Genomic DNA, 23,248 nt, shown 5'->3' on the forward strand with positions numbered 1-23,248 from the left:
GCGGCGCCGGGGCGGGGCTCGAGTGGGCGGAGCCGCTGAGCGAGGCCGCGAGAAGAGAGCGGCGCGTGAGCCCCGGTGGTGGGCGTGGCCTCGATGGGCGTGGCCTGTGGGGGCGTGGCCTGACCGTCACGCGCAGCCCCGCCCCCTCGGCCGCCGTCTGTCTCCCGGAGGCGGCAACCGCTCCCGCTCGGCCCTTCCCGGTTGGCCGGGCCGGCTGCGCCTCGCGTCTCCGCCGACCATGGGGGACCCCAGCAAGCAGGACATCCTGAGCATCTTCAGGCGCCTTCGCTCCGTGCCGACCAACAAGGTAGCGGCCGCCGGGCGTGGAGAGGCTCGCTGGGCGCCCGTGTCCCAGCCCGCGGGCGGCCCCGCTGCCGTAGTGGCCGCGGCGGCGGGAGGAGGAGCCCGCGGGGCCTGTGACACGTCGCACTTGCGGCCGCGGCGCCTGGGCCTCGCCTGGGTCCGGGCCGCGCCGCCCCCAGCCGCCGCCAGCCTCGGCGAGGAGCGGGGAGGGCGCGCCCCGGGGCCCCGGGCGCGGCGGGCACCCGGGGGGTCGTGGGGGCGGGACGCGGCAGCATCTGGGGGTCCCTGGGGCCGGGGGCACGCGCTGGTGGTTCCTGACACCGGGCGGGGGGGCGCGCACGGGACGGCCCCTGGGGGGGCGGAGTGGGCCCCGGGGTTCCTGAGGCAGCTGGGGGCGAGGTCTGGGGCCCCCCCACCCAGAGAGCGCTGGGGGGGCGCACCCGGGGGCCCGTGTGAGCGGGGCGGACCTGCAGGCCACCTGTGACCCAGCTGGGGAGCAGCACCGGCCCTGAGACTCCAGCTGGCGGCGCTGGGAGCCCGGGAAAGCCCCTGCGGCCCCCTCTGCGCCCTCTGAAGGTGCTCTGGGCTGCCTGTTGGAGCCTGGTTGGTCACCTGTGTCCTGATGGCAGCCTCAGTTTCCCTGCCTGATGAGCGGCCTTGTGGCCTCTGCGATGGCTTACAGCTCTTTTCCCTTGCTAAGAAGGCCCGCCACAGACCCTTTCTCTTTCTTCCCCTTGCGTCTCTTTGGAAATTGGGGTTTTTCTTTTACTTATTCTTTTTTTTTTTTTTTTTTTGTCTCCAGAGGTTGTTTTCTCTGTGACTTTTACAACTTTTCGCAACTGGCCCAAGATGTTGTGATGACACATCGGGGCTAACGTGACACCCTCCACTGAGGATCACAGGTCACACTGGGGCCTGCAGAGTGCAAAGGGCTGTCAGTGTGTCAGCGTGGACTCTCCCCTCCGCTCCTGTGACAGGAATCTGTCTGGTCCCCACTGTCACCTCCAAAGGGAACAGCTGTTAATGATCATGGTCATGAGCCATGACGTCATGCCATAGGAAGATCCCGCGTCTTATAAAATTTAGAGTTCTTTAAGTCTTGGTGGAAGGGAGCCCATACTTTGTACAGACTCAGCAGAGTGAGAGAGCAAAAGAGTTTACTGGAGGTGATGTCGGATGAGTGTAGGAAAGTCAGGAGGAGTAAAGGCTTCAGAAATTCTCTTCGTGCTAATTTCTTTGCTGTTTCCTTGATTTTTTAGTTTAGATTAATCTGCTTATAGGGAATGGTTGCTATATAGCGAGACAAGATTAGGACCCGCAGTTAGTAGTGTAGAAGTTATATTTTTTTATCTGATTTAGCTCAGAACCAGTGTGTGTTCTCTTTGAATTCATCAAAGGGAAGGTGCCCTCTCTTAAAGAAAAAGTCATTGTCTTTTTTTTTTTTTTTAAGATTATATTTATTTATTTGAGAGAGAGAGAGAGAGTGGGAGAGCATGAGCAGGGGGAGGAGCGGGCTCCCCACTGAGCAGGGCTCGATGCCCAGACTCTGGGATGGTGACCTGAGCTGAAGGCAGACGCTTACCCAACTGAGCCACCAAGGCACCCCAAAGTCATTGTTCTTATGACACTTTTGAGGAACTTGTGTGGGCTCGCTGGTGACTGTGTTACCTTGGGCAGGTTACTCGACCACTTTGTACCTTCTTTCCTCCTCTGGAAACGGAGAGAGTGAGGAGGATCTAACCTGGATGGTTATTAGGAGGATTAAATGAGAAAATCCGAGAGAAGCACTTAGAACAGTGTCTACACATGCTAGTCTTCAATAGCATCGGCCATTGTTTTGTTAGGATCGTTATTATGAACAACACACCTGTGGAAAACTTTATATTCTGGCATAGGATTAATAAAAGCACAGAGCAAAAGTATTTTCCAGTAATGTTGCACAGTCCAGAAATGTGCTACATTTCTTGATGAAGAATTTTTCATTTGATCCTTAGTAAGAAACCATTATCTCAGCAAAGATGAAAACGAGTTTTAATGTTATGGAGGAGTTGGTGAACGGGAAGCATTTTTTTCAGAAGGGGCTATAACAGAGAGCTCTAAGATACACTGGGAAGGTACTTCAAGAGAAACGACGGGGTTTACTTTCAGAATATGTTATCTGGTTTCTTCATCTCATGTGTGATGAATATTTACTCTGGACCAAGGTTTTAACCCAGAAGGTCAGTGTTCCAGTTTGAGAAATCCTTCCTTGTCTCTATGTGTTCCTTAGTTTTATTGCTTGATTGCTTGAGTTCCTCTGTCAACAAGTATTGTTGAGCAGCTGCAGTCCACTGGGCACTGTGCAGAGCAATGGGGTCCACGGATGGAGGGGGACAGGCTCCTGCCCTCAGGGAGCCTCACGTCTGGGGGCTGGAAGACAGATGAAGGTCAACCCCCCCAGCCAAACTGCACGAGGGGCAATGTGGTGAGCGGTGAAGAGTGGGCTCTGGGCCAGGCCGCCTGGGGTCCAGTCCCCAAGATACCACTCCTCAGCTGTGATACTAAAACTTCGTAAGTCCTTAGTTTTCTCTAAAATGGAGATGAAAACCACACTACGTAATTTGCAGAGAATGCAAAATGTGCAAGATGAAAATGCAGGGCCCTTGTTTAAAAAGTGTTGAGAATGTCAGGATGAGACAGCAGAGCATGAAGCAACCACAGGCTTTTCTACATGTGGGGCCCTGGGCAACTGCACAGGTCACACACGTGCCCAGAAGCTGGCCTTGATGGGGACAATAATAATACCTCCTTATAGGGGTGTGATGATGGTTCAGTTGGTCAATAACAGTACCTGACACGGAATAAATTTGCTTAACTCTAGCTGTTGTTTGTCTGGTACTTACTCTCATCATTAAGCAAAGCAAATTGTTAGGCAGAGGCATTTCTTTTTTTTTTTTTTTTGTGGGGGGGGGCAGAGGGAGAGGTAGAGAAAGAATCTTAAGCATTGTAGAGCCCGACGGGGGGGGGGGGGGGGGCTCGATCTCATGACCCTAAGCCGAAATCAACAATCGAGCACCCCAAAAGCATTTGATTTTCATCACCATAACAAGTGCATTCTGCTTAGAAAACCCTATCTCAATTCTGGCATGGGGTTGCATATCAAAACGAAGCGCCATCCTGCTCTTGAAGCTCAGTCTCCTGCTCCAGCATTCGTGAGGGCCACACTGGGATTCCTTAGTGCCTCCTGAGGTCAGGCCCCACAGTTCCCGCTCCCCACCACCCCTACAAACTGTTCCACCACCTGTGTTTGCATGCAGTGAGTGCCTGCTTTGTGCCAGGCTCAGTGTCCGGCTCATGTACAGGAGAGGGGGCCCCGGGCCTCTTGGAGTGACATTTGGCAAGTCCTCATCGTAGCTGCTGGGTCAGCCGGATGCTTGGGTGGCATGTTTAGAAGACCCCCTGCTCCCTTCTCAGCCTTGCGAGCAGACCGCCTCAGGAGTGACTCCCAGTCTTGCCTGGTCTGGGCTGTGCACCATCTCTGTGGTCACCTCCCTCCATGGGGCCACTTACTGCAATTTAAGATTCTGTTCTTGAGATTTCAATTGCTTCTTGGACTTTGCCTTATTTATTTATTTATTTATTTATTTATTTATTTTTAACTTTTTGTATCCTCTCCCTGCTTCTTTCAACTTGTAACTAATTGTCTTGCCTATGAGGCTGTGAGCTCCATCCACAGGCTCCATGCCGGCTGACCCTTCCTGAACTACCTTTGCACATCTGCTTTGTGTGTGCCAGGTACTCACTTGGTAGTAAGTGCACAAATGTTAGTTGAGCGACTGGGGGATTGCAGATGACCTCTTGCAGAGGGACAGCACCATTGGCAGAGTTGGTGATGCTGTTTGGTGCCCCATGGAAGGGGATGGATTCCTTACTCACCTGGCCGTTACCACAAGGCATCTTGATGTCTGTGTCCTTCCCTCCCACTGCTCAGTGAGCTCCAGAAAAGCCAGCATGTGGCCTGGTAGAGGGTAGGGACTCAGCATAGTGTTTGTGGAATCTCTGACAACAGGTAGTTCTGAATACCTCAGTGCCTGCCATAGTGTCGGGCATACAGCAGGCAGTCAGTAAATGCTGCCATGAATGGACTGGCACCTTCCGTGTCAGTTGTCACCCTGATCCCACTATTCACGCAGGCTTTTCATGTGAGTCACAGTGAGGGGCTTTGGGAAATCTGCTGGTGTTTTCACTTTTGTGTTGCCCTCAGAAAGCCAGAAGCCAGGTCCTCCTTGATGACTAGAGTTGGAACAATTCGCATAGGTGGCTCTGTCTACAAAGTGTTGCTAAAATATGGGGCTCTTTTTCTGGAGGGGGGGAGATGGGGAGAAGAAGTGTTCTCTTATTAGTGCAATTTTTGCTATTCTGTTGTTCTGACTTTAATTCATTATAAATATGGGTTTCCATGACAGACTCTGTATATTTTAGTTATGCCTTTTTTTTTTTTTTTTTAATTCATAGAGACACAGCTAGAGAGAGAGGGAGAGAGACGCAGAGAGAGAAGCAGGCACCATGCAGGGAGCCCGATGTGGGACTCGATCCCGGGTCTCCTTGATCACGCCCTGGGCTGCAGACGGCGCTAAACCGCTGCGCCACCGGGGCTGCCCAACTCTGTATATTTAAAGTCTTTTTATGCTCCTGTTGCCAGGCGCTATGAGATGAAGAATGTTCAGCCTCAGTCAGTGTTGTGGGAGGAAGGCCTTGGGTGTCATGAGGTTGCCATCAAGCTGTCAGCTGGGGCTGCCTCTCTAAAGCCTAGGGTTCCCGTTCCCAAGCTCACCCTCGTGGTGCTTCGCCAACCTCTGCTCCTCACTGGCTATTGGACTTGTGGCCTCAGTTCCTCACCTCGCAAGGATGTCCACTGGGCTGTGTCCCCTTGACACAGCAGCTTGCTTCCCCCAGAGCCAGTGATCCAAGGGAGGGGGATAGCAAGGAACAGGAAGGAAGCCACAGCAGCTTTTGCAACTTAACCTCTGCCTTATTACTGGTCACAGAGCACCCTGCCCTGGTGAGGGTGGCGGCCACACCTGCCATCCCATTGGCTGGGGTCAGAAGGACCATGTGTGAGCGCTGCCCTCTGGTGGAGAGCCACTGTCTAGAGGGCCACAGGGCCTTGAGCATTCTCAGCAGGGGGACATCCTGGCTTGTGTGTGTGTCCAGTAGGAGCCCTGTTGATGCTTACTTAACATAAAATCATTTATAGGAGTACCTGAGTGGTTCAGTCGGTTAAGTGTCTGCCTTCAGCTCAGGTCATGATCCCGGGGTCCTGGAATCGAGCCCCATGTCAGGGCTCCCTGCCCATTGGGGAGTCTCCGTCTCCCTGTGCTCCTCCCCCTACCTCATGCTCTCCCTCTCTCTCTCAAACAAATAAATAACATCTTTTTAAAAATATATAATTATAATGTGATAATACTAAAAGAAATTGAAAGTTGAGGTTTAAAAAAATCTGAGATTTTAAAAAAAGATTTTATTTATTTATTTGAGAGAGAGAGCATGAAAGTAGGGAAGGGAGAGGAAGAGGGAAAAGCAGACTCCCTGCTGAGTGGGGAGCCCCACATGGATCTCAATCCCAGGACCCTGAGATCACGACCTGAGCGGAAGGCAGATACTTAACTGATGGAGCCACTCAGGTGCCCCTAGGTGAGATATTTTGTAAAAACCAGTTTAAAGGTGTAAAGGTGAAGCAGCTTTCAAGCTCAACCACGATCGTATCCTATAAGATGCTTCGTTTGGCTAATATGGATGAATTAATTAGTAACTGAATTTTGAAATTTTCTTTCAGGTGTGTTTTGATTGTGGTGCCAAGAATCCCAGCTGGGCCAGTATAACCTATGGGGTGTTTCTTTGTATCGACTGCTCAGGGTCACACCGGTCACTGGGCGTTCACTTGAGTTTTATTCGGTGAGTCTTTTTTCATCGTGGGCGGGAGGGATCCTGTTGTTACACAGGTCCTTTTCCCCTTTTTCCCTTCATGTTTGTTTTGACATGAGGTAGGATAAGAGGCCGGCTCTGAGTTATGGGAGATTTGAATCTTTAGAATTAGGTGAACTAGGAAAATTGATCCTTTTCTATTCTATTGCTGTTCTGTAGAGCTCTGTGCCAGGGACCTGAGGCTGTGGCGCTGAAGAGAGTCAGAATGAAAGATTTGAGACATTTTTCCTCTGCCTTTATCACCTTCTAATAACCAGCAGCTCAGAGGAATCTTACTATGACACGCTCGTGACAGAGGGGATTTGGGGTGCTGTGAGTCCGTCACACACCCTATCAGGAGGAGACCTGATGTAAAGGGCAAGAAGCCCTCATTATAGCATGGGTGTGCTTCTGGCCCCATCCTACAGCCCTGGCTCCTGGGGGTCACTGATCTCACAAACCCTGAATGAATGATTTTTGTATACATTTTAGTGAGAATTTCAAGTGCTTGTAAAAAGAAAGTCTTTCATTTTTTTATCTGCAGACCTGGGCTGCATCGGCTCCTTCTGGCGAGTATGTATCTTCTACTCAGACAGTCTGGCAGTAGCCTAGATGGGGCTTTTGTCTGCACCCCCTTGGACACAGCCCCACAGTCCAGTGGGAGGCTGAAGTGCCCTTGTGTGAAGTAAAAGTAATTAATAAAAGGACCCCTAGGCAGGCTCAGGACTTGGAAGCCCAGCAAGGCCTGCACTTCAGCCCCCGGGGGCCTAGGCCACCGAGCAGCCCTGGTTCTGATCTCCATTACTGCTGACCCCTTCCAACCACTTCACCTATTTCCCTGTCACTTTTTTCCAGGGGAGGAGCCAATAGGCAGGCAGGCTATTTGGAATTGTGGCGAGCAGTTTAATTTTATAGTATGACCTAAGGAATATTGATACAATGTGATTATTATGAAGAGCATTAGTTCCTGTAAGATAAAATCAGTTATAATTTGTGATGAGATATTTTACATGATGGCATAAAAACTGTGTAGTAAAAATAATAAGATAAAATTTTAAAATATATTAACTTAAAAAACCTTTCCTGTTGTACTTTCATGAGTTCTTTTTTCAGAAATCAGTTCATAGAGGCATGATGGGCTAATAGCTGTATAACTCCATATGTAATGAATTAGAAAAAGGAGTTCTTTTGTGCAGTCTTCCTGGTTTCATTTCCTGTCCTTTCTTTTTTCTTAGAGATGTTGGTCCCAGAATATTTTGACTATACTACCCTATCCTGTTCTTGTCTCTTTTTTAAATATCGAGGTCTTTATGTGCCAAGGCAAGTTTCTTTCTTTTTTTAAAAGATTTATTTATTTATTTATTTGAGAGCGAGAGAGAGCGAGCAGGACAGAGTATGAGTGAGCAGGACAGAGTATGAGCGGGGGTGAGGGGCAGAAGGAGAAGCAGACTCCCTGCTGAGCAGGGAGCCCAATGTGGGGCTTGATTTTTGGACTGTGGGATCACGACCTGAGCTGAAGGCAGATGCTTAATCAACTGAGCCACTCAGGGACACCAGCAAGTTTCTTTTAAGTGTACTTCCCCTGACCCCTGTTCAGCTCCAGACCAGTTAGTTGTTACCAGTTAACATAAGGCAATGTGTAACCGGCCATCTTCCTATGTTCTTCCCCTCTTCCTCTCTGCCAAGTCCCACCCATTATAATCTGGCCCTCCCTTTGATTCACCACCAAAGCATACCTCCAGTTTCAACCATTCCGGAAATCAGGCGGGTTTCTGACGTGTTCCCGGGTGAGGGAAGGACTGACCAGAAACCTAATGCGGCTAGACAGTGGAGTCTCCTCGGGCTGCTGCAGGTTTAATGACTACCCTTTAAAAAGTCAGATAAATATAACTATGAATCCCAGTGTTTATAAATGATTCAGAAACAACTATTAAAAAATCCTGTGTCACTGGAGGTCAGCAGTATAGGAGTTGGGCAAGAGAAAGCCAAGGATGATAAGGGTACTCAGTAGGGTTTTTGTTTGTAAGAGGTGGAGGTTTGCTCTTTGGATGTTTTTTTAATTGGTTACCAAAATTACAAACACTAGCCTAATGGGAAAAAAAAAATGCAAGCAGTCCCAGAGTTCATAAAGTAAGAAGTGAAAAGTCCTTCCTCTCCAAATCCCTTTCTCTTCTTCTTCCTCTCCCCCTGCCAGACACACACACACACACACACACACACACAGACACACACGTTGTGCTCCCCAGGCACAAACAGATTAGCAGTTTGGCTTATGGAATGTTTATTTAAGTGGAGGTTTGGGTTTTTTTTTTAATTTTTTTATTTATGATAGCCACAGAGAGAGAGAGAGAGAGAGAGAGAGGCAGAGACATAGGCAGAGGGAGAAGCAGGCTCCATGCACCGGGAGCCCGATGTGGGATTCGATCCCGGGTCTCCAGGATCGCGCCCTGGGCCAAAGGCAGGCGCTAAACTGCTGCGCCACCCAGGGATCCCTGGGGGTTTTTTTAAAAGTGGAATTTCAAGTCAACAACTTTACAACGGAAAAAATTTATGAACTGTTGCTTTTGCCAACCTACAGGGGAAAGGTGGGTTAGGCATCCACGGAAATGGCCAACTGCCACTTGGAGCAGAGTGGATATAACCGGACTGGCCCCTGCCCACCATCTGCTGGGGCTTGACCTCTGCGCCTCCGCTCCTGGGCAGCTGGGCCTTGCCGTGCCTCTTCCTCCTCCAGCTCTGTTTCTTTTCAAGTTCACTGTTAAGTATTTCATGAGTTTATGAAAGGTGAATGGAAGTTAGTCCTCCCTGCAGTGGGCTGAGGGCAGGAACAGGCTTAACTACAGCATGAACAAGAGGACAAACTGTAAAGTGCCACCCAGGACATGGAAACAGCACCGCATCCACTTCTGTGGAAGATTAGTCCAAGTTGAAAGGAGGAGGAGACATTTGCAATGAACTTCAGGGTTTTGGTGGCATTTTGATAATGGAAACAAGGCAGGGAAAAGGAGGTGAGCACTCAGACTTTAAGAAAAGTTATAGAGGCTAGAAAAAGTAAAATATGCAGCAGCTAATTTTTATACGCATAGGAAAAGGAGGAGATAAAGGATTCCAAGGGGGAGATTTGGGTGACATTGTAGAGGGTCTTGATTACGAGGCCAGACCCTGTACTTAACTGCTGAGGGGTTGAGGGCCAAATGCAGGCAGGCTGGCCTGGGCCCTGGATGCAGCAGGTGCCCACAGACATTGGCCAGATAGCGCCTGGTGGGCGTTAAGAGAAAGGGTGCTGCAGCCAGCTGCTGGGGGCCCAAGTCCCAGCACCATCCTGGACTGCCTCTGAGTGTGCTCCTTCCTACTCTGTGTCTCCTTCCCTTGAAAGAGGGGATGAGAAGACTGGTACTTGTGGCAGAGGTTTTCGGGAGGAGAAAGTGGATGAATCCATATATAAAGCCTGGCATGTGGTGAGCCCCCAGGAAGTGCTGCTGCCGATCAGGGCCGAGTCATCTAAGTGCCTGCCCAGGGGATGCAAGAGGAGAACCGTGTTGTGATGTGAGATAGGAAGGCAACACCTCCCATGGCCTTCTGTTAAGTAGCCAGGCCAGTTATGAACAGCTGGCTGGCTGCCTGGAAGCTGTTCCTGGGCTTGTCTATAAGGAAAAGTCGAGATTAATTGTGGTAAATGGATAAAATTCCATTTAAAATTTTTGATTACATAACTTTGTCATGTTTATTTGGTAAGATTCCTTCTGATTTCTAAAATCTATTTAAATGTTCCACTTAATGGACAGCCACTAGTGAAGCTAATTCATGGAATTTTAAGAAGGTTCTGTGTTGATGCATAAGGATTGTAGAGGTCGTGGGAAACCCATTTTCTCATTTACCTAGTTGGTAAACAGGAGATACTTTGTTAAAGGGACACTAATTCTTCAATTTTTCTTACTTCCTCTGCTTTACTTTTTCTTCACATTGTCACAGACTATTCCCTTTAACACATCTCTTAATCTAAATTAAAGGTAAGAAATAGCCGACAGTAAGTCACTTCCTCATGTCAGAACAGGCACGCATGAGCAATTAAATTTCCTCTTAATATTGACTATTTTCACAGGCCACTGTCATCAAAAACTTTTACTTTGAAATCCCAATGTTATGAGAGAGAATCTCCAGCAGGCCAGTTCAGGAACAATTAGTTTAAATCTTCATTTCTAAAGGATATGTAGAGAAATACTTGCCTTTATTTTTTTTTTTTAAGATAGTTAAGACCAAAAGTTGTAAGGCTAAATAGCAAGGATTATTATCCTTAATAATAATTAGTGTTATTATTAATCTTAAAGTATTGGCTTCCAAATAACATTCTAATATTTACAAAGAACATTAAGCAATGCAAAGAGACATAGAAATGAGTACATGGGAGGGGCAGCATAAAAGGAGAACTTTAGTGAATCTGAAGCCTCTTTTCTTTCTACCTTCCTATTTTGTACAGGGTACTGTATCTATACCCATTTAAGAATGTCCACATTTCTTTATGATTAGTGTGGGACAAGCTATTGTTGAATATGGGACAGCCTTGCTTTTTCTCATACCTATAGATTTGATATAAAGACCTTTAACATTGTACTATCATATCTTGCTTTATAGTGATCACTTGGTGAATTTTTATTGTTGAGAAATATAGTTATTGCCTTTCCCTTGCCCTGATTTGGTCTCAGATTACAGATAAGTAGGTGTGGAAGGGGAGAAGGCCCTTGCAGTTTTCCCTCTAAGAGCACTAAATCCTGACCATTCTCCCTTCCCTGAGGGTGGCAAGGTTAGGCAGGTCCTTTCCACCTGATGATAAGACCAAGCATTTCAGAGGCTCCCATGGGGGTCAAACTGGACAAATGGATAGCACATCTGAAAACATCAGAACAGTACATCTATTTTGAGCAGAGACACGTTACCAATACTTAGATCAGAAGCCACGGAGAATGTGAGGCAAGGAGACAGAGTTGTTGAATGGCCCCGGAAAGCTTGTCATGTTCCCTGTGTGCTAGAAGAAGAGAAGCTGGTTGGGGTCCCTGTGGCACAAGTGCTGCTGGCCTCGTGTGGCCTGTCTGTGGGGAGGAGAGCAGGTGGCTGGCCCCTCGGAGACTCGGCCACTAGGAAGGAGGAGAATGGCTAGGAGCCACTTGCATGGCTGTCATATACCCTGCAGGCTCAGCGTCCCACGTCACTGTTAACACAAACTCAGGAGTCCTCAGGATCCTGAACATCAAGGAACTCTTGTTTTCAAAAGTTTAGTGTCTTGATTGTGGGGGAAAAACGTGTTAACATTTGAGAATATTCTTTCCATTTAGATCTACAGAGCTGGACTCTAACTGGTCTTGGTTTCAGCTGCGATGCATGCAGGTTGGCGGAAATGCTAATGCAGTAAGTTCATCTCAGACTCACTGTTTCTTTTCTTGTATAAATATGTGTTATACTAGGAAGGAAGCTCGGTGTTTGCATGTGCGAGTTTGGGGCGCCCTATCAGATAGCAAAGACAGGAAGGGCTTGGGAGTGGATGGCCCAGGTGACTTGTTATCTGTTAAATACCTAGTACCTACTGGGCTCTGGGCTCTGGGTGTGGGGATATAGTGATAAGACAAATGAGATCCCTCTTCTTAACTTAGTAATTTCTGGGTAAAATATAACTTTTTAAAAAAAGATTTGATTTATTCATGAGAGACACAGAGAGAGAGGCAAAGACATAGGCAGAGGGCGAAGCAGGCTCCCTCTGGGGAGCCCGATGTGGGACTCAATCCCAAGACCCTGGAATTACGAACTGAGCCTAAGGCAGATGCTTAACCAGCTGAGCCTCCCAGGTGCCCCTAAATATAACTTTTTAAGTGTTTAATTAACTTATAATTTTACAAGAGCAGATTTCCTTAACTCCCCTTACAAACCTAGTAAGGACCCTCAAATATGTTAAACTTCATTTACAAATTCAGTATATCTGATTCATCAGATTGGGTTGCTCATACAGATTTTTAGAATATCTTCATTAAGATATGACCTTTGTAATTCATGTCTGTGTATGGACCCTTATGGAGTGGTTGAACAGAGTTTCCTCTGATTATTTAAGCATTTGTTTTACCACCTTGTTTATGCTATGGTCCCTGTTGATGAAGAAATAGTTCTGGGCAAGGTGAAGGTCAGCATAGCTCCTAACCAGTTCCAGTTAGTGGGATTACAGTGTAGTTGAATTCAGACTGAAGTGAATGGCTCATGAACTAAAAGTCCAGAGTGGAAGGTGCCCCCCCAAAGTAACAAAATAATCTGGAATGATGGAAGTGCTTTAACAGAGAGGAACGAAGGGCCAGTGATTTCATTTTGTAATGGGAATCTCATGTCTAGTTTTACCAAAATATTCATGTTGCACGTGTGGAAGGTATTACTTTTACAAGGAAAGGTTTATATTAAGTTTTGTGGTTTTAAATTGTTTTTGTAAATTATGTGGTTTAATTACTTTTGTTTTCCGTAGTATTTCCCAAAAATCCTTCACAAAATGAAGTAATGTTTTCAGTTATATGTTTGGTTTAATACAGCATTCCTGTTAATTTGTGTGTTTTCCTCCACAGTCTTCCTTTTTCCATCAACACGGCTGTGCCACCAATGACACCAACGCCAAGTACAATAGTCGTGCTGCTCAGCTCTATCGGGAGAGAATCAAGTCACTGGCCTCCCAGGCAACGCGGAAGCACGGCACTGATGTAAGTTGCTGGTGGATGGGGTTGTTTCCTTCAGATGAACATTTATTTTAGTAGAAAAAGGGGTAAACAGTAAAACCTTCTAACTGGATTCTCTTGCAAGGAAACAACCTGTAGTTGATTCTCATTGTTCATGGCAGTTATGCTCTGTGAGCTTGCTGTGAGCATTTGAATGAGTAAATGCCAAAGCATCACTCCTACAGGAAATAGAAGGCTAGGCTCCTATAGGCTTCTGGTCACAATGTTTCCATCAGCTGATCAGTACATAATCTCATTTTACATGTGCTTCTGCTTAAGGGCTCCTTTTTAAAATTTTTTTAAGATTTTAAAAATTTATTTTTTCATAACAGACACACAGAGAGAGGTAGGGACAAAGGCAGAGGAGAAGCAGGCTCCCACAAGACGCCCAATGCAGGACTTGATCCCGGAACTCCGGGATCACGCCCTGAGCTGAAGGCAGATGCTCAACTGTTGAACCACCCAGGTGCCCTACGGACTCCTTGTTGAACAGATTATGTAATTAAGCATGTGATATACTTAGTATATTGCTATAAAAATATTTAATATATAATAGATATAACTTAATATATTATTAATCTATAGTTATTGACTCATTAACATTGAACTCACTGCCCACAGCACTAGAACTCATTCCTGAATGAAGCTTACCTGACACTATTTTCTCTATGAGGCACATCACAGCCTGCATGTGCTTAGGAGCATTAGGAGGACTGCAGCCTAGCCTGGACGGCCTGTAAACAAGGAAATCACCAACAAAGCACAAATATGTGGAAAATGTGGCACTAAATAGACCACAGAAAGGACACATTTAGTGTTGGAGAGCTTAAACGAGAAGGCGGAGCATCACCTTGTTCAGTCTCAGCCGGGAAGGTGCACCTTGGGTGGCTCAAATTTTCTGCTGGTCCGCACACGTCTGTGAAGGACCACAGAGGTGTCTCAAGTACCGATTTGGGGGTTACGAGTAAACTCTGATGGGTGGGTAAAGTTGCAAATACAGAACCCACTATTCTCGTGGATTGACTGTACTTTGGAACCTGCGCTTAGAAATGAAATCCTCAATCATTCCTTTTCAGAAACGGCTTGTGGATCTGGTAGGTGACATCCTCGAGATTTGGAAGCATAAGTTAGTGGGTTAGTGGGATTACTAAAATGTGCTCAGGGACCCCATGTAGGCACGTACTGATTGTATAGTAGTGGAAAGTACCCATCTTTACCAAACAGGTCTCTAGAAGGGGAATGAGAGTATAAAATAAAACCCTTTAAAGGCAGGTGAAGGGCTAAGCAGTGCTATATGTTTTTGTTCTAGCTCTGGCTGGATAGCTGTGTGGTTCCACCTTTGACCCCTCCGCCAAAAGAGGAAGATTTTTTTGCCTCTCATGTTTCTCCTGAGGTATGTATTATGCCTTATACTATTTTATTGTATTTTTTTAGGATTTTATTTATTTATTAATGAGAGACACACACACACACAGAAAAAGAGAGAGAGAGGCAGAGACACAGGCAGAGGGAGAAGCAGGCTCCATGCAGGGAGCCCGACTGGGGACTTGATCCCGGGTCTCCAGGATCAGGCCCTGGGCTGAAGGTGGCGCTAAACCTCTGAGCCACCTGGGCTGCCCACCTTACACTATTTTAAAGTATTCCTACTCTTGCAGTTATAAAGGGTGTGTAATTGAACGTTTCAGTCAGGAGACAGATTAAGCTGCTCTAACAAACATCCCTGAAATATAGTCACTTAAACAAGACAGAAATCAGTTTCCATCAACAGTTCAGAAGTCGTCTGTCCAGGGTTGACCGAGGGATTTATTTTGCTCTTTTCCACATGTTGGCTTCCATCTCAAGCTCCAAAGTGTCTGCTCTAGCTCATGACCTTTTGCAGCAATGGCAAGGGGGGCAAGCATCTAAGAAAGCAAGTGCCCAATCCTTTTACTAAAAAATGTAGAGGTAGTGCATATTACTTCTGCTTGTGTCCCGGTGGCCAGTGTTTAGTTATACTTCTGTACCTAGCTGTGAGGGAGGCTGAGAAATTATTACTAGTGGTCTGCCACAGTTCAGTTGAGAACTGTGGAACTCACAAAGAATGAAGAATTTTTTAAAAATTAATTAATGAATTAATTAATTAATTTAGAGAGTGTGAGCAGGGAGAGGGGCAGAGGGAGAGAGAATCTCAAGCAGACTTCCCCCACTGAATGTGGAGCCCAATGTGGGACTCAGTTTCACGACGCCAAGATCATGACCTGAGCCAAAATCAAGAGTCGATGCTTAACTAATGGCCCTAAACCCAAGTTTTAATAGGAGTTTGAATCTCATTGTCCCAATTTAGCTGTGTACCTAGAGCATATCTCAAGGCTATTGTAAGAATGTCAGTTGGGTAAGCATCTGACTCTTGATCTCAGCTCAGATCTTGGTCTCAGGGTTGTAAATCAAGCCCTGTGTTGGGTTCCATGCTTAAGTAAAAGAATGAAGTCAGTACTTATGCAAGGAATTAGGAGCTGGCACAGAGTAAGCCTCTAGCCATTGTGCCAAAATCCTTATCTTCATTGTGTGGTCTGGTAGGAGCAACAGTAATAATTCCCAAGTCACTAAGATTAGGGAACATAAGACCTTCACAGCCTAAAATATTTACTGAATGGTCCTTTAAGGAAATGTGTGCAGGCCCCTTGGCTTAGAGCCTCAGATGTCTGTTTGCTGCCCTTCCTCCTCCCGGTCCCACTAGGGTGGGGGTGCATTTGCTTACTACTGCTCCACCTGTTCTTTAACCCATTTTCAAGTACACATGTGGAAAGGTGTATACATTGCTAACCCTTGATTTTTTTTTTTATTATAATGTACACATACATGTTCATTGACCTACATGTTCAGTAGTTACTAGAAGTAGTTATCAAAAAAGAAGGGAACAGAAAACAAAACAAAAGATAAGACACTCTGTCATGATCTTTGCCTCTTGTTTAATATAGAACAAGATACAAAATATCCAGACTAGTAGCTGAGAAGTGTTAGGAATAGAAACGACAGGCTGAAAGGAGGAGACAGAGGAAGAGTTTGGTGTGGACTAATGTTGGAATTAGTATGGAATTAGAATTAGTATGAACTCATGTTTATTTTGCTGTGTCTCTCTGGACACACATGCACACGTGCAGACACACATGATGGAGCACTGATGACAAATATGTGTGTCTCCATGGGTGAACACACACACGGATATATTACCTGGCTCTGTCTACCAAGGGGCCCAGAGACAGGGACATGCCGGTACACAAGTGCACCCAGCCACTCACATCTGGATTTCTAAATGCCAAGAGGAACCAGGTCTACCTCTGGAGAAATGGCAGATTCTAGGACTGGGACCACTAAGACAGCTAAGCCTGGAGCATCTTGTAGTGCTGAAAAGTGAGAAAGTGCTGGGTGGAGAGGGTGACAGAGAGGGCATGTCAAGAGGACTCAGGAACCAAGCAGAAGGAGTTCCCAATGATCAAAGCTGGAAAAACTTCAACAACAAATTATGTAATGACCGTTTGGATTATAATCCAAAGAATAAATAAACATCCATGAGTCCACTCTAATAGAAATAGGTAATTGAATAAATAAATCAAGAGAAGGGACGATGTTCCTTAGAGAAAAATTCAATCATATATGGCAAACAGACACATGAAAAGATGCTCACCGTCACTCATCATCAGGGAAATGTAAATCAAAACCACAGTGAGATACTACCTCATGCCTGTCAGAATGGCTAAATCAAAAACATAAGAAACAACAAATTTTGGCAAGAATGTGGAGAAAAACATACCCTCATGCACTGTGGGTGGGAGTGCAAATTGGTGCAGCTACTGTGGAAAACAGTATGGAAGTTCCTCAAAAAATTAAAAATAGAACTATCGTATGATCCAGTAATTCCACTACTGAGTATTTACCCAAGGAAATGAAAACATGAATTCAAAAAGATATATGCATCTGCTGTTTATTGCAGCATTATTTACAATAGACAAACTATGGAAATAGCCCAAGTGTCCATTGATAGATGAATGGATAAAGAAGATGTATGTATAATGGAAAATTATTGGTCTATAAAAAAGAATGACGTCATTTGCAACAAAATCGATGGACCAAAAGGTTATAATGCTAAATGAAATCAGTCAGAGAAAGACCAATACCAAATGATTTCACTCATATGTGGAATTTGAGAAGCAAAACAAACAAACTCTTAAAAAAACCCCAGACTATTAAATACAGAGAACAAACTGGTGGTTGCCAGAGGGGAGGGAGGTGGGGGAGAGTTGAAACAGGTGAAAGGGATCAAGAGCACACTTATCTTTTTTTTTTTTTTAAGGTTTATTTTTTTTAAGGGTGGGGTAGGGTGGGCCAGAGGGAGGGAATCTTCAAACAGACTCCCTGCCAAGTGTGGAGCCTGACCCTCGGCTAAATCTCTTAACCACTTAACCAACTGAGCCACCCAGGTACCCCAAGAGCACACTTGTCTTGATGAGCCCTTGGTAATGTACAGAGTGTTGAATACTCTGATACTAATATGACACTGTATGTTAATTATACTTCAGTTTAAAAAAAAGAAAGAAAAGAACAGACATGTCTTGAGTGGCTCAGTTGGTTAAGTATCTGACTCTTGGTTTCAGCTCAGGTCATGATCTCAGGGTCCAGCCTTCATCAGACTCCAGGATCGGCAGAGACTGCTGGAGATTCTCTCTCCTTCTCCCTCTGCTCCTCTCCACCACGTGTGCACTCTCTCTCTCACAAATAAATACATAAATCTTAAAAAAAAAAAGAATAGACATGTTTTAATATTATCTTTCCTTCTAATCTAGGCACTTAGAAGGTAACTATTAAATTATTAGCTTTTCCTTTGCTTTGTTTTTTTGTGACTTTTCTTTTGCTTACTGATGGCCTTTCTCACCTTGCTGCAGGTGAGTGGCACAGGGTGGGCCTCAGCACAGCCAGAAGTATCTTCTTTGCCACCAAGGAATGTGGAAACCACTCCAGCTAATAATGAAGGTAGTCTTCAGAACTGTCATGTAAAGCTATCCTTTGGTTCAATGGCATGCTATGAAACTATGAGAAAATAAGATCCTTGGGGTACCTGGGTCAGTCAGTTAAGCATCAGACTCTTGGTTTCGGTTCAGGTTGTGATCTCAGGGTCATGAGATCAAGCCCCGCACTGGGCTCCACATTCAGTGTGGAGTCTGCTTGAGATTCTCTCTCGCTCTCTGTCCTGTTCGTGTTCTCTCTCTCTAAAATAAATAAGTAAATGTAAGAAAGAAAGAAAATAAGATTCTTGTATTTAATAATGAAAGATGCCCCTGGTAGATTATATAGTGGGTAAAAAAAAAATTACTAAACATGGAGTATGATTTCATTTTTATAAGAAACTGAAACAAAAACATCTACACACAGAAAACATGCTAGAAGGTACATGCCAGATTGTTAACTGAATTACTTTTTACCTTCAACTTGATACAGTTGTGAAGTAAATGAACTTGTATAATGAGTATGTTACTTCTATACTCAGAAGAACAAGGTTTCAATTTTAAAAATGATTCTGTAGTTAATATCTAGTGATTTGCATTTGGTGATTTTAGTATAGGCTTATATTAATTTATTTTTTTAAATTTTATTTATTTATTTTAGAGAGAGAGCATGAGCAGAAGGGGCAGAGGGAGAGGGAGAGAGAGAATCTCAAGCAGAGCTGGATGTGAGGCTTGATCCCAGGACCCTGAGATTATGACCTGAACCAAAGCCAGGAATTGAAAGCTTAACCAACTGTGCCACATAGGTGCTCTAGGATTATATTTATTATAAATATACCTATATCAATTGCTTGCATTAAAAAAAATCACTTATGTGATATGAATAACAAGGATCAAGACATCAACTTTTTCTGTTTTAAGATTGAACATTTTTTGTTAGCCATAAGGTGTGTAAATTAACAACGTTTGACAGCTATACAGGGAATCCCTGGGGTGTGGCTCCATAAGAAGTGTTGGCTGGTATCAAATGAGCGTAGAAAAAAAAATGAGCATAGAACTACTTTTGGGAACTTGGTGAGATAGGAAGGACCAAACACTCAGCCAACTTTATGACTAAGATTCTTACTCGAGAAACTTTCTGGCAAAGGTTTTTGTTTGTTTGGTTTTGTTTTGTTTTGTTTCTGGAGGGCTGGAGAGTAACTGGTATTTATCAAGAAGAGAGTCCTTGAACAGTGGTCATTCAGATCTCTGTGAGAGTGGGGTTGGGGAGCATGCTGTAAGGAAAAGTCACTTCATTTGTGTTGAATTATAGGCATAAGGGTAAGAATGTCTGAGATTCCATCAAACAATAGATTTTAGGATGCCTCTTTTTAATGTTACTGATCTTGGGAGTTGACCTGTCAGCAAACCAGGATGGGAACATTTTGCATCCTGGGAAACAGTGAATGGAGTTGGAACAAGTGCCTAACATTTTGGAAAAAATAATAAAGCAGAATTCCATCTTTACTCTTTACATCAACCTAAATTCAATTGAATCAAAGATTTACATATAAATCATGAAAATATGAAGATACTAGAAGAAACATGGGTAAAATTTTTCTGTCCTCCTGGAATTGGGAAGTCCTTCTAGGCATATTCAAGCCTCCTGAAAGAGATCAACAGATCTATTACAAATAGAACATTTCTGTTCTGAAGAAATGCTTTAAAGACGAGTGATAAACAGTTGCAATTTGTAGATAGAAAGCTTGTTTCCTTAATATGCAAAGAACTTTGGCATGGCTGGGTTTCCTATGATTTGATCATACGTGATCATATGTGATTTTTTTGCCCATTTTGTTTTTGTGCAAATGACCCTAAATGCCTGCTAAGAACACATCTCTAAGTGAAGTGGTATTTAGCTTTTTAATTTCTTAAACCGGCACCGCAGCTACACTGGCCCTCCAGTTCTCTCCTATGTTTGCTTTATGTTTTGCTTGCCATGAGAATATCTCCCCTGGCCGTCATGTGGCTGCATCTTTCCTGGAGTCTCTGCTCAAGGGCCTTGCCTCACACAGGCCACATCCACCCTACCGGCACTCCTAGTCACAACCACATTTATGTGTCTGGTCTCCCTCTTAGCGCAGCACACCTTGGTTCTGGGAATTACCATGCCCTGTTGGCTCAGTGGGCTGTGAGCTCCTCCAGGGAGAGGTTGTTTTTTAAGATAAGTAATCCACCTGAGCCGTTGATTGGTTTGTCATCATCCATAAAGACAGAAGAGAAAAAATAATCCCAACAGTCTCCTAACACAGAGAAAAGACGGGCTTTGTACCTCCTGAAAGTGCAGATGACAGATGGAATATTGTTATTATTACAACTAATTAGCATAAAAGGCCTTTTGAGGTTGAAGTTCACATGCACGGAGGTCCATGCAACCCCTGGAGTCCAGATCTCGTTTGTTTTACTAATGAGAAACTAAGGTGACTAAATGCAAAACAAGATTTTGTTCTTGTACCTATTTTATTTTTTTAAGATTTATTTATCAGAGATCGTGCTCACAAGTGAGTGGGGGAGAGGTGGAGAGAGAGGGAGAGAATCCTCAAGCAGATTTCCTGCTGAGCGAGGAGCCCATTGTGATGCCAGGCTCCATCCCAGGACCCTGAGATCATGATCTGAGCCAAAAACCAAGAGTTGGATGCCCAACCAAGCACACAGGCGCCCCTGTTCTTGTAAATATTTTAAGGTCTACATTCTTAGCTGAAGAGTTCCTCCTAAAGGCGTTATTGTTCAGAATTCCACCTCCCCTCACCCCTGCAGCAGCACTTCCTCCTCTCTTCCCTACCAGTCTCAGCAGCAGCTCTCAGCTCTGTAGGCTTAGCCTTAAAGTTCCCTTGTCAGCAGAGGGTGATCGGGTGCAGTCTGAAGTCAATTTAAGGCTTACATAGTGAAAGGGAAGAACAAAGGAATTTTGACCAATGGATTGTGGGTCCTGAGATCCTCTGCTGGTCCTCCACTGCCCAGCAGTTCCTGGCCCGTGGTAGATAATCAACAAATGTGCAGTCAGTCCTTTTTCCACAAAATGCCATTGTTCTCACTCATCCTTTTCTGCCTACTTAAATGCCCTAAGTAGAGTTTAGCTTTTAAATATTTATAGGGGCTCTTGGGCGGCTCAGTTGGCTAAGTGGCAGACTCTTGATTTTGGCTCAGGTCGTGATCTCAAGGTCCTGGGATGGGAGTCGGCTTGAGGATTCTCTCTCCCACTCCCTCTGCCCCCACCCTCGCTGGTGTGTGCTCTCTCTCTCAAATAAATAAATGTTTGTTTTTGAGAGAGAGAGCACGTGAATGAGAGAGGGGCAGAGGGAGAAGGACAGAAAATCTTAAGCAGGCTTCACACTCAGGCATGGAGCCCAGTGCAGGGCTTGAGCTCATGACTCTGAGATCATGACCTGAGCCAAAATCAAGAGTCAGACACTTACTTAGCTGACTGAGCTACGCAGGCGCCCCCAAGTAAATAAATCTTTTAAAATAAATAAATATAAAAATAAGACAGATGAGTTTCCTCTATACCTCCTTTGGGCCTGCCCTGTTTAAAATAATGGCTTTATTGACCTATAATTCACACATTTTAAAATTTAAAAAATTTTAAAAATTAAATGGTTTAATTCAGTGGTTTTGTATATCCACAAGATTGTGTCACCATCTTCACCATGTATTTAACATTTTCCACAGCCTGCAAAGAAAGCCTGTACCCATGACCTGTCCCATCTGCCCTGCCCCCAGCCCCTGCTTCCATCTCCAAGGATTTGCCTGTTGTAGACATTTTGTATTAGTGGAATCCAACAATGTAGCATCTTCCATGACTGGCTTCTGATGCTTAGCATCATGTTTTCAAGGTCCATCCATGTCGTAGCTCATGTCAGTACTTCATTACCTTTTATGGCCAAGTAAGATTACTTGGATAGACTAGATTTGCATAGACTATTGCCTGGATAGACTACATTTTGTTTATTCATTTTTAAAGGAATAAAATTAAGATAACAAAATATTTTTTTAAACGAAGACAGAATTTCCTAACCAGAATCATTTTTTAGGCAAACTAGAAAACAGGGCAGATTTCCTGACACTCGAAAATCATGTAGGTTTCTATCATTGATATGATTGGTGTTAGAAGTTACAAATGTTAACATATATTGGTTGTATAATCCACATATGTACTGGGGATCTCGGAACAGTTTATTTTAAAACAGCAGATCATAAGGAGAATTTCAAATGATATTAATTAGGAAGACCACTAACATTTTTATCCTATAAAGCAACAGGATAAAAAGTACACTTCTATTTTAATGGACTTTTAAAATTCATTTTTTAAAAAGATTTTATTTATTTGTTAATGAGAGACACACATATACACACACACACACACAGATAATGCAGCAGAGACACAGGCAGAGGGAGAAGCAGGCTCCTTGCAGGGAGCCTGACATGGGACTCCATCCCGGGTCTCCAGGATCAGGCCCTGGGCCGAAGCTGGCGCTAAACCGCTGAGCCACCTGGGCTGCCCATAAAATTCATTTTTTTTTATCAAAATCCTTACAATGACAAAATAGAGTATGGAGCTAAACAGAAAAACAGTCATTGACAAAATTAGGTAAGATACGTGGTACCGAGAAAGCAGAATTTATTACATATTCAAAAGCACATTTGATGAGTATCTTTTCCACATTAATATCAATTTATTTTAACTTTCAGGTGGACCAGAACAAGGACCAAGCGTGGAAGGTCTTAATGCACCGACGAAGGCTGCTTCAGGTAATATGCCTACAACTCCATATTCTGATTTACAGAGTGAGATTCATTAGGACAAACAGTGAATCTTGTCTTTACATTCTGCGTACATTTTGTAATATGGCATTTGTGACCATTAATCAATTAATAAGATTTTATTGAGCAAAAAATGCTGTTCCATTTTAGCCAGCGAGAGGCCCATGAGTTGCAGCAGCTGGTTTACCTGGCTGAGGTGGCTGTTGACACTGTTGATTTGCCCATCTGCATTGTGCTGCCATGAGCATGAGCAGAGCACCGTGTCATTCCCATTGACTCCAGAACTTCTAGTATTTTCTTCTCTTTCTGATTTTACAGTGGTCTTTAATTTTTCATTATGAGGGAATTATATTCTGAAATTAGTGCATACCATGTGGCATTAATTGGAAAGCAAGTACTTTGGTGAAAAAATAGCTAAACTATTAGAAATGTTCCAGATATTTTCATCCTGTGTTAATAGCCTTGTAGGAGGTTGGGAACAGA

General features: G+C 44.5%; 1 protein-coding gene across 3 annotated transcripts in view; it reads left to right on the forward strand.

Annotated features, from left to right (window-relative positions):
• Nucleotides 1-23,248, forward strand: part of ARFGAP3 (ARF GTPase activating protein 3) — a 52,289-nt gene that overhangs the window by 771 nt on the left and 28,270 nt on the right. For 2 of the 3 annotated variants that reach the window (XM_072843654.1, XM_072843655.1), the window contains exons 2-7: nucleotides 6,119-6,237; nucleotides 11,577-11,649; nucleotides 12,840-12,971; nucleotides 14,296-14,379; nucleotides 17,906-17,993; nucleotides 22,694-22,753. In XM_072843654.1, coding sequence (XP_072699755.1) covers nucleotides 11,623-11,649; nucleotides 12,840-12,971; nucleotides 14,296-14,379; nucleotides 17,906-17,993; nucleotides 22,694-22,753 — 391 coding nt within the window. In that variant the 5' untranslated portion in view covers nucleotides 6,119-6,237; nucleotides 11,577-11,622. Of the gene's footprint in view, nucleotides 1-121; nucleotides 308-6,118; nucleotides 6,238-11,576; nucleotides 11,650-12,839; nucleotides 12,972-14,295; nucleotides 14,380-17,905; nucleotides 17,994-22,693; nucleotides 22,754-23,248 lie in introns of those variants that run through there. The other variant, XM_072843653.1, reaches the window with a different exon arrangement.

Source organism: Canis lupus, chromosome 11 (assembly GCF_048164855.1).
Source record: "Canis lupus baileyi chromosome 11, mCanLup2.hap1, whole genome shotgun sequence".
Taxonomy (NCBI): Eukaryota; Metazoa; Chordata; class Mammalia; order Carnivora; family Canidae; genus Canis; species Canis lupus.